The 12,683-nt window shown below is 30.8% G+C and overlaps 1 protein-coding gene across 1 annotated transcript in view; it reads right to left on the bottom strand.

Moving 5' to 3' along the window:
- Nucleotides 1-4,145: 4,145 nt before the first annotated feature.
- The window catches only part of LOC148283063 (uncharacterized), a 59,507-nt gene continuing 50,969 nt past the window's right edge, over nt 4,146-12,683 (bottom strand). The window contains exons 6-9 of the mRNA XM_088224127.1: nt 11,892-12,078; nt 6,985-7,183; nt 5,565-6,499; nt 4,146-5,128 (exon numbers count right to left, since the gene is read on the bottom strand). Coding sequence (XP_088080253.1) covers nt 5,079-5,128; nt 5,565-6,499; nt 6,985-7,183; nt 11,892-12,078 — 1,371 coding nt within the window. The 3' untranslated portion in view covers nt 4,146-5,078. The remainder of the gene's footprint in view (nt 5,129-5,564; nt 6,500-6,984; nt 7,184-11,891; nt 12,079-12,683) is intronic.

Raw genomic sequence — 12,683 nt, 5'->3', positions numbered from 1 at the left:
TTAGAAAACGGTGTTGGACAGACTCAATATGGTCAATATGAGTCCTGTAGAATGGAGACCAAATAGGAGAAGTGTATTCTAGATGGGGTCGAACTAGTGATCAATAAGGAGTTTATGCTCTTTACACCACAACAGACCAGGATGCCGAACACAGAACACCCAATATTTAGCCGATTTCAAGGTGTACTCGTATTTTTGTCAAGACTCTCCTTACATTAAAATTTAATAGTAAAATACATAATTTGAACGTAATTATACAGAAAGCAGCCAGCCATAGAAAAGTGAAACTGAGATTAATAGCCATTTTGTGAAAATAGTGAATTATATAATCTACACAATGGTTTGAATGTTTTTGACTTTAACAAACGATAAACAATGAATATGTAAGTTTTTTTATATTTTAAAAACAAGAATCGTGTTGTGCATTTGACCAATTTAAAAGACTTTTAAAGTACCATAAGATTTTCCTAGTTTTGTGGGTGTTTTCTGTTAATTGAGAAACACCGTTTTTGTAATCGACACTTTTTTCCGGAGGTGATTAATACAGTTTTTTTTTTTATATGAAAGCAGTCTGGCTGTTTTTAGCAGGACATAGAATTGACCTTACTGCACCCGATAACATCAATATTTTCAAAATTTGTGGACTGGCTGCTTTCTTCATAACTCCGTTCATTTGATGTCACCAAAATCAACAAATCAGTTGTTATTAGTCTTCCAACCCCCTCCCTTCCTTCTTTACTAATACCTTGACAACCACTTAGTAGTAATAGCATGCAATCAGTGCATGTGTGAGTATAATGTTTATATATCGATGACACCCACACATGCGACCAATTATTCGACCAGAAATCTAGAGAAAAAAAGAAAGTGTCTTGGCATTTTCCATTAAAAAAAAAACTTTATACTTTGTAATTTATTACGCACAAGACGTTAACTGTTTATTAGGAAATTGGATGGTAAACTCGGTGCAACGTTTTGGAATTCATTAATCCCACAAAAATTGCCTAAAAAGTTACTTTTGAAACGGGGTCTCATCTGATCCACTACTGTCAAATCACGCATTTTGTGAGCCACCTAGCGTTTACTTCATCCCTGCTATAGGAACATTCAAAACAAAAGAACACGACCTATGGTCCTTTGACCACAGGGCGTGGTAATATATCGAGGCTTGACTGACAAAATGCATTAAGTCATTAAAACAAGTTCCGAGATGATCGGATTTAAAGGTTGTTTATTTTTTCAAAGCATTATTTATCCTACAATTTTCCATAATTACATTTTTTTTACTTTGAAAGAGTAATTCTAGGCAAAGCATAAAATATTAAATCAATATCTTGCACCCATATTAAAAAAATATTTGAAACATATAAATTATGTTGACTTAATGCATTCTGTCAGTTTAACCTCGATGTAGCAGTAAAATTCAGTTATCGCCATGACATTTTTTTATCCAAGCCTTAATTTTCTTTAAATGTATTTTATCCAATTGTGCCTGTATGTATTATAAAGATTTGTGTTTGCCATTTTTAGAATGGACTATGTCCGTTAATAAATAAACAAATAAATAAATTACTCTTGCACTTCATAACGAAATTAAGTGTTTTATTTAACATGCGAAAAATGCCCATCGAACATAAATTTTATTTTTACTGTCATCTCTAACTGGTGTAGGAGCTTCCCATACAAAAACCAACAAAATCATGCACACATAATAATCGGTGCTCGGTGGTTGTCGCATCCCTTCTACTGTACTATGCATGAATATTTCGTGGATTCCATGTATTATGTGATGAAAGTTAATGTATTTGTATTTCAGAATTATTTTAATCTAGTGAGAGTCCTGACGAAGAGACTGGTAAGTATCGCAACCAGTAGACATTAAAAAGTCGGCTTTTTTTTACCGTAAATTAGCGTAAATTTATTTCGTTAAATTTATTTTTCTGATCGGTTCGTTAAAAAATCGAATTTATCATCATCATAATTCCCTTTCCGCACCTAATGGTGTATTGGGCACTGCATCGGTACACCAATTGCAGCGTATCTTGATAATTTTAGTAACATGAAGGTAATTTATTTATTTATTTATTTATTTATTTATTTATTTACGGACAAAGTCCATTATAAACATTACAATTAAAAGAAATTTTTACAAAGGAATAAAAAAATATAAGGAACAGAAATAAGCAGCAAAGACAGATGATAGATTTTTTAGATTAAGTAAAAAGCATAGGCTAACTATACAGATTCTTTAGCTGATTTGTAAAGAAAGACATCCTTACACCATAATAATCAAGATCTTGATGATCGTTCACCCGCCTGATCATTCTGGGCAAAGGCGACTGTGCACCATAATTGGTCCTGTAGTGACCGAGGAAAAGCATTTCATTATTTCTTAGTCTACGGGTGGGAACGTTAAAAAGAATCTTTTGCAAAATTTCAGGGGCATCAATGAGACAGTTCATAATTTTATACATGCAGATTATATCTGCAATGCATCTGCGTTTTTCAAGACTTGATATGCTTAAAAACCTCTCCATATCAGAATATGAATAGTCTCCTCTTTCCAATCCCATCTTCCATGCAATTTTTCTTATAAAACGATGTTGAACTGATTCAAGGCGCTTGATATGAACAGCATAATGAGGGGACCAGATTACAGATGCATATTCAAGAATAGGGCGAACTAAAGAGCAATAAAGTGTTTTAAGTGTAAGCATACTTTGGAAATCAGACGTAGTTCTATTAATAAAGCCTAAAATTTTTAAGGATCTGTTTACTATATTATCAAAGTGTTCCAGAAAAGTTAGTTTATTATCTAGGATCACTCCAAGATCTCTTATAGAGGTGACAATCGAAAGAACTTGGCCATTAAGTTTATAATCAAAAATAAAAGGATGTTTACATTTATGGTATGAAATAATTTTGCATTTATCGATGTTAAGTTCCATGTTATTAGTTTTGCACCAAGTATGAAATGCATTAATAATAATAATAATAATATGTAATATGATTAGTCTTACGCTACAGGTACCTACCAGTTCAGGGACTATAAAATATTCTAGTGTAAAAACACCCTTTTAAATACATATTTCATGTCAACCATGCTGGGATTCGAGTCTGAAAAATTCGAATTAAAAACGGAATATTTTTTCGGGTAAACAAACATTATTTTTTGACAAATTTTGCAACATCGAAAGCACTTAAATATAATTATTAAACCTATTTATTGTATTTTGCAGCATCACAATATCAGTTCAAAATTCTTTAAACACCAAAAAAAATAGTATTTGATGTTATTTGCAAAGAAATGTGTTGAATTGTGTTAATAATTAAACTCAAATAAAAAATGGTCATATAAATGTAATGACAACAATTTACTCAATCAATTCAACCACTTTTTTTACGCCATAATAAATTATTTAACTAAGGAATATAATAAAAGTTCACTTATTAAAAATTACTTTTTAAAAATATATTTATTTGATAATGTATAATAAGTAAATACTTTATTAAAACTCGTTGACTTACACTATGATATAAGAAAAAAATGAAAAGTTTTATTTTCATTTTAGAGAGTACGAACATTTATATAAATCATTTTCTATGGCCTTTTAAAATAAAATTAAATACGCTCATATGTAAACTTAAAGGTAATGTAATTTAATACATTTAAAATACAGGTTAGCATTTCAGAGTGCGGCTTTACATTTTTTCAAATAAGATAATATATAATAATATTTAGTCTAGTTAAATTGTTTTGTGAGATATTTCACGTCAGTAATAAGGGTTGTATTCTGGTCTAGTTATTTTATTCCAGACTAATCGTGAATCTGCCTTCATAGTTTGAGCATGTCTGAAATGTTATATGTGTGTCGGTTGCACCAGAAATAGTAATGCTTAACGTAATATAAAATGATTTTTTTTTCGTTTTTAATTAAACGGGTTGCATAAAAAACTTTGATAAAACAACCCTTTTTTCAGATTGTGACGAAATAATAATTATTTGACATTTTTTTTTATCTCGCAACTTAAAAATGAGCTTAATAAGTTATTTTATTTAAGTATTTTTTTAATTGTAGGTTTTTAAGCAACAAATATGTCTATTTTAACGGAAACTCAACAAAAGTTAATAAACTATTTTCAACTTTTTTTGGTACAAAAGGCCTTAAGGCCTTAAGGGTTGTGACATCATTAGTAATAGTTGAAAATCAGATTAACTATTTAAAGTTTTGGAAAAGTGATAATTTTTCCATACATTGAAAAAAAAAATACCATTTTATTTTTTTTTATTTTTTACGATTTTTTTTTGATTATTACTATTACTTTACACTGTTTAAATATTTTGATTTTAAACTGATACGAATTAAAAAACAAACGAGCCTAAGTAAGCAAAACGTGTTTGATGTTTATATAACTAACTCTATAGTGTTGTAAAGTCTTATATTTAAGGTGTTTTCGATCATCTAAGCAAATGTTTGGTCTAATCTGCCACAAGAGTTTCAGTAATGTTATCTGCCAGGTAAGATTGGTCTCCTTCTTTTTCTTCAGCCTTATTCTCTCCACTGCTGGATAAAGGCCTCTTCCAAACGTCTCCATTTCTTCATATCGTAATGTCGTCGACCCACCTTTTCTGTGGCCTTCCAACACTTCTTTTGTTTGCGCAGATTGGTCTAACTGGCCATATTCAGATTGGTCTAACTGGCCATATTCAGATGGCCAAATGGCCATCGAGTAAACATGCTAATAAATAATACTTTCAAAAAAACAACCCTATGATGATCAATATCTAAAAGGTACGTTGATGTTTAACTTTTCTTTAAATATCGATTATAATAAAAATACGTAATTATAAAGAAAGCAATTGTACTTTTCATGATTTGTCATTTTTTTACTTTTTTCATCAGTTTTAAATATTAAGTTTTTATGCAATCAAAACTTGTTAAAAAATATATTTTCGTCATTTTTTATTTTTTTTAAATATTTTTAACCGTAAACACATGATGACTGGATTTTCAATTAAGTATTTTATTACTTCTTGACATGTGTTTTTCCATTAATTAAAAAATAACCGCAGAAAATTAATCTTCACTTGCGCTAAGTCTCTGCTGTGATATTAGCAAATCTGGTTCTGTAAAAAAGTAAATATAAATAAAAAGAGTACCCAGGTAATTAAAAATAGGTTTTTAACAACAAATGTATAATGTCAACATACAGCGTAAAATGAACACAAAAAAAAAAAAACATTACAATCAATTTGCCGAAGAAATATCTCAATACAATATTTATAACTTAAAGCTTGGAAACTTAAATTTAATGATACGAAACTCTTTTAACTAAATTGTGTCAATATCAATGTTGGTATCGTCTTAATAATTGATTATTTCAATTCAATTCACTTACAACATTCAAAAATAATTAAGTACGTGTCTACCTATCTAAAGGTAGAACCAAATAAAACTACGTCATAAACTCAAATAATATTATTTCAGTTTTGGATTCTCAAAAATAAATTTTCTTAAGAAAATTTATGGTCGCGTAATTTCTATTTCATACTTTGTACTTACTGTTTGAAGCAAACCGAACAACAGAGCTGGCATCACCTTCTTTTGGACCCGTTCCAATTGGATCGCACAGAACAACACTTGGGTTTTCTGCATTACTTTTTTCACTATCACAACTTGGAACTTGTTGTTCGTTTTGTGATTCCGGCGCTCCGCGATCTATAACAGTGATTTGGGAGTTTTGGCTAGCCGTACTCGATCTGGGATTAACGTCCTGAGCTGACGCGTATCTCAATATATCTCCTTTTGACGATGCAGCAATCACAGGACTTTGAAAACTTGGTTGGCTGATTCTAAATCCTGATGATATTGTACCTTGAGGAGCGATTCTTTGCACATAAATAGGTTCTGTAATCACCCCTTGCTGTACAGTTTCGGGTCTACCTTGACTTCTTCTTCTTTCTAGAGTACTCATTCTGACGCAATCTGGAGTAACTGTTCTTTTGATGGGAACCCTAGCGTATTGCGGTACAGGATTCAAGCTTTGATAATTGATACCAAATCCTGTGGCGTACATTGAGAAATCTTTTGAATTTCTACCAGAACTTGATCGATTTAGTGCTATTCTTTGCAAATCGGCTTCAGATATTTCATGACTTGGAGATTTTGTCAGTGGTATCATCTGAGAGTAGATGTTTCCATCTCTGTCTCTGTATTCAGGGTAAATAAAGCCATCCGGTGCGCTGATCGGTGGATATATTTCTTGCGGTCCCAATCTTACTTCAATGGGGTTTGAATTGAATTCGTCCGAATCTTGTCCCATTATGTTTAGTTCTTGAGAGACCAAAGCTTCTTCTTGTAAAGCGGAGAGGTGTCTAGATGCTCTTCTCGCATCTCTTCTGATGTCAGCGCATGGCCTGATCATGACTGACGGAGAGCCGAAATATAAATCAAATCCGTTTTCATCATCTGGTGCAGCATACATCGAAGGGCCAGTTCTAGAACAAAAAAAAAGATTAACAAATGGTTTGTACAGAATAAATAATATAATGGTAAGTACTTATTTTACCGCATTCAGATTTCGAGTGTAAAATTAAATGTAAACAATTAAAACATATAAATTTATTCACGTGTTTCCTATTTTTCCTTTTCTTAAATTTTGTAAAAAGAAATTAAATTACAAATACATATCAGTTATTAATGTAATTAAGGAGATTTTTAATAAAATCAATTCATCTTCAACAAATCTAGTACTGCACACTACATACCATCTTGCCAGTTACATGTGTTTTTCAGAACAGTCCCACTGAACAAAAAAAGAGAAATCTATCGACCAAAGCTCTTCATATCTTATGAAAAGCACAGAAGTGTTTTTTTTAATGAAAACTTGCCAAAACCTCTCATTACAATTGTTAGAAGAGACATGTATGGTGTCAATGTTTCTTTGATATCAATTTCACAGGATGTTTTAATGTCTACTTACATGGATTCTCTTTTGTTAGTTTCTCTTCCACATCCAAACACTCTGTTCCCTCTTCTTTTGCAGAGAACTATAGCCGTGGTGCTAATGATGGCAAATAGTATAAACAAAGCAGCAGCAACCAGTGCTCCAAACACCATTGCCATGGACTGACGAGAAGAGCCGGTATCATTTTCACTCTTTTCATTGAAGTTGTACTTATCTGGAAAGTTTAAAAATATTATTATTTGTTTCTACTAGATAAGAAAAAAATGCGTTGGAATGGTATATGTGTGGTGTTTGTGGATGTATGAAAAGGGGTGTTTATTTGAGTTAAAGTTTTTCTGTATAAAATATAATTGTATGTTTGTACAAATATGAATTGGCTTATATATAATATGGTTTAATTCTACTTTTTTTAAATATTGCTGCTTAATAATATAGGTGCATAATAGTGCTAATAGTTTTATGGGAGGATTATAGAATTCAATTGTCTCAAATAAACATTCATGTATCAAAGTTCGCATTAATTATTACGCTTTGAATATATATATGGATATATAAATATGATTGCGTTGTCTGTCATGGCCAAATGGAGTATGTCTGCATTGTATAACAATGTTTTGTTTTCGAATTAATTTTTGTATATATATTGTTTATTAGTTAAGGTAAAACTAGGTAAAAAAGTGCGAAGGTTTTCACGGTCACTGTTATCAATATGTTAATTTTTTGGGTGATACCGTGTGCGTTGGGTTTGTTCCGACGTTTCGGCTACCATTTAGTAATTTGTACCGTGTCGAAGTCGGCAGTAGCCACATTTCTATTTGTTTTTTGTATTATGTAGTGCTGGGAACCATTTTGAGTTTAATTTAAGCCCGTTGTCTTTGTTTATGTTATTTGGGTGTCTGTGTATTTCAATTGCCTCTTTTATTATTCGTGCACTGTAATTACTGGGTTTATGCAAAATTTTCTGTTCTAATGCGATAAAATGTTCTGTGTCTATGATGTGTTCCGCTAATGCAGATTTGTCAGGATGCCAAATTTTATTCGTACAACTATCTTAAATAAATTTTAATCTAAAATACATATTAATAATTTATTACAATAAAAACATAAAGCATTGCAAATAGAACTTGATATTTTTAAAACAAAAAATATATCAGTTTATGCCTTATGGCAACATAATAATCATATTTACAAATTTGTGCGGAAGCCATTATTTGTTGTTTTGTTTTATGTTCATTTGTTAGTGGTGTTGTTGTAAATACGAGAAGTTCCACCGGACGAAACCTTAGGGGATGAAATAAATCGATGCATCATGCCCACCCTCGCAACAAGTACCAAACGTCAAGGGTTCTATTTACTAAGACGGATAGGCCATATGATTCCACTTTAAGTCCAGAAATTCACAATTTACACACCGTTGACAGACTCAAAAAAGATGAAAGTTGATGAATCGAAATGCGATGTGTAAAGAAAATGCTAGTAAAAATACATATTTGACATTGAAACGGGGTGAGCTCTCCTTTTCAGCTATTATTCCTTGATTTCCAAGGGACTCTTTTTCGATAAACGCGAACACGTACTCTATTGAAATATGTTTTTCATTTTCATGAAAATCTTTGGAGGTAATAAAATTGTTGACGTCAAAGGAAACCTTACAAAGTCCTTTATAGTTGGTTCATATTTTTTTCATAGCCGTGCCGTATCAGATACACTTATTTCGTAATGCGAAATCGGGAGGGCAGTTACTTAGAATAATGGATTGATTTTCAATACGAAGTCTTAAATGGCTCAATATTTAATTTCGGAAAGCAAAAACAGCATTGAATATTATTATGTATTATTATTAGAGATTGTGGGTGTTCAGAAAAACATGGGGTTGATTCTTACAAGTAAATAAATGAATTTTTAAGATTTCATTATTGCTCTTTTTGTATTGGTCTTATATATTTTTAAAAAAATATATATTTATTCACATTTTTCTCTTACAAAATAAAATTAAGAATAAAAATAATGTGTCCTCACTAGGGTGACCCGTGCCGAGGGCACTTAACAATATACATTTTTGAAATATTTTTACATTAGAAAATAAACAAAGAAGACCAACTTAATAAACTGAGATAATTAACAAAATATTCACAGTTTCAAAAACTAGGTATATATGTGCATCTTTATAATTTATATTACAAAACGCACAATGAAAATAACAAAAAACTAACATAAGCTGCACACTTGTGGAGCGGTTGATTTAATATTGGTTTGGGCGAATGAGACAATCCATTTTACTTCTACCCAGCTCCACTATCAATTTTTTATAGCCTTTTTAAACATTTTCTCATAACAGTTTTCATAGACAGTGAAAATTTTAATCATCGTTAAATCATAAAATATTGTTCATGAGATTGACGTTTTAGATAAATAAGTATTTATTAACATACATCATCAGTCTGGAAGATGTCGCGAAAGCAATGCAACCGGTCACTGAATATTCCAAATTTGTGGATTAAAGTATAACTTGTCTTTTATTTGTTTAAATGTATAAATATTTTCGTATGTTCCAAAATGAGTTTCAATAATCAATGTATCTTTTTTGGGTAATCCCGTAAAAGTTGGATTTGTTCCGACGTTTCGGCTATTATTGCAAGTGCCATCTTCAGAGAAAACTATGGTCGTTCGTGTGTCATCCAGCACAAAAACGAAGATAAATACTTTTCTAACGGGAACGACACGAATATGCAAAGAAGCCAAAAATTGACCAAATTTAACAATCGCAAGCTACAAAGAAGATTAATGAAAAAGATGATACAAAAAGGACTGCATACTCATTTTCATTTGTATCAACCGCCTTTGGTAAAAAACTATATAATGTAATGGCTTCAAAAATATTAAATGATTTATTGCCAAATATAAAACAATTTTCAAATGAAAATAACTGCATATATAAATAGTGTAGCCAGAGATTTAAAAAAAAAATATATGTAGATCAAAAAACGTAGTACTTTAAGTTATTGTTACACATATTATTTATCTAAACTTCCAAACACAGTTCTATATTTTATTACTTTATATTGTATATTTTATAAATTTACGTTGTTAAAACACTCATCATTTTATTTTATTTTTATACCAATTATACTTCTTAATACTGTACTTCTCTTTTATTTCTTTATAATGTATTCAAAAAAAAAATGTTGTTTATATACTCATCTTTATTTTTTTTTACTAACTTTACTTCTTAAAACTGTTCTATCTTTTGTTGCTTTATATTTATTTTTTTAAATTTTATATTATACTCATGGTTTATATAACTTCCATGTATGTAAAAGCCTTATGGGCGTGAAAAAACAATAAAATAAATAAATAAAATATATTTAATTACTTTATATTTGTTTTTTATTCAAAATTTTACTACATCATTTATGTTTAAGTAACATGTATTCTTGGCACATATATATATTTTATATTTGTATAATAATGATTTCTAATTTCTTACATTTGATTAGCTAGGCATTTATAATTTAGTTGTTTTATTTTCTTTATTTGTTATTGTTATATTAGCATAAAAATTCTAATGTTCTAAAAGATAAAAAAGCTTTATCTTAAAACAGGCTGAGCCATGTTAGATGGAGACTCCGAGAACACTCCGTTTTCATTTTTTATTCATTAGTTTCATATAGATTCTCTGTTATTAAATATGTTTAATAATAATAAATTTATTTTAAAAAAAGTACCTAGCATATGTACTAAATGTTACTGACTGAAGAGCTAAAGTGCTCAAGAAACAAAATATTTTAACAACATTTGGGACTGAGGATAAAATAAAGGACCACTATTAAACCCAAAAGCAAAACTCCCTGGAAACTGAAGCAGTCTATAAACTGAGCTGCCAAAGATGTGATAAAGTGTACATTGGACAAAAGGGCGCACAACACTAAAAAAAATGAACACAGCGTGTAAACTAGGGCACCGTGAAAAATCTGCAAAAGCCGAACACTTATAGGCAAAGGATATCTTTTCCCCTTCAAACCAAAATCTTGCAGAAACCTAAAAATCATTGAGCACGAATAATAAATGAGACAATTGAAATACACAAACACCCAAATAACTTCAACAAAGGCGACGGGCTGAAATTAAACTCAACTTCGTTCCCAGTACTACGCACTGAAAAATGTCACGGTGCCACTGACGCTGCGACTCGGTACAGATTACTAGTACATCAACACATAATTTTTATACAAAACACACAGTATACTCTGAAGATGGCTCTTGCAATGGTAGTCAAATATCGGAATGAATCTAACTTAATATATTACAACAGAAATGAAGAACATTTATGTTAAGGTAATATATAATGTTACACAATGTGTAAAGTGGCCACTTAAACCAGCCATTGACAGGTCATAATCCCTGTAGATAACTGGACTTCTATATTACCTTCTCTTAAATGTTCTTCATTTCTGTTGTAATATGTTAATATAAACAGCCCCCTAGGGAGTTGAATCCAGTCCTTGTCTACAAAAATTTGGAAAAACTCGAAATATCGTTGAATCTAACTTACACGAAATCACCAAAAGAAAATACACACTACAAAAATGACACGGTATTTGCCTGTTGCCGACGGCGACACGGTACATTTGTTGTTACCAGTAATAGTTACCTAATTTTACCAGTACATAAAAACTTTTTTTTTTTATAAAACACACAGTTTACCCTAAATATTTGTAGCTGAATCGTCGCGTCGGAACAAACCCAACTTAAACGGGATCGATCACTAAAAAAAGTTGCATATTAATAACAGTGACCGTAAAAACCTATGCACCTATTTGAGTTTTAGTAATTCCTGGGAAAACTACATTCGTACCTTTATGTACATATATTAATATATATATAAACATAAAATAATTTAAAAGACACAAGATGATTATTACCTGCAGCTGCTAATTCTTCGGATATTGTTACATCCCTCAGTTTATAAGGTGCGGATCTACCCCTCGCATTTTCTGCCATCACAGTCAGTCCATACAGCCTCCCTGGCCGTAATCCACGAAGCGTGAATCTTGGTTCGTTTCCTGTTTCCCTGTACAGTGGAACTGCTGGGAGCTCTGGCCAGGAACCCTTAAAAAATCGGTTTTTATTTATTTATTTTATTTTATTGGGTTATTCAACAAAAATACATACTACAAAACATACAATTTGAAAGTATTCGTGGATACAATTTTACATGCATATATATCTTCAATTATAGAATAACACAAAATAGATTTATATATTGAGATATAATACAAACATTTTTTTTTATATAAAGGATACATAGCAAATAAAAATAAGTTGTACGTGTTTACTTATTCAATAAGATTTATTCCTAATAGATTATTCGCAAAAGCTGAGAGAGTATCATGAAAAATGTCTATTTAATTGTTTCGGCCGTATATATTGTATTCCTGACACATGCGGGTATGTGCTACATACCACATAGTGTAGTGATATTTGCATGTTGGTGTAGTGTAGTGTTGTTGTCCTGACGAAGAGACGGGTTACGTCTCGAAACCGGTAGACTGATTAGTCGGTGAGTGGTTTTATACAAATTTTATTAACATCATATTAAAATGTTGGACCACAAAGTTAATGCTTTGTATATTAATAATATAAAGAATATCCATTTACTTGAATATATTTTAAACATAAGATAAAAATAGTGGGTGATCATTAATGTAATCAAA

This window comes from Micrasema longulum, unplaced genomic scaffold (assembly GCF_059751315.1).
Source record: "Micrasema longulum isolate JH-2025_06_02 unplaced genomic scaffold, ASM5975131v1 h1tg000263l, whole genome shotgun sequence".
Lineage (NCBI taxonomy): Eukaryota > Metazoa > Arthropoda > Insecta > Trichoptera > Brachycentridae > Micrasema > Micrasema longulum.
This window is presented reverse-complemented; position numbering and strand designations above follow the sequence as displayed.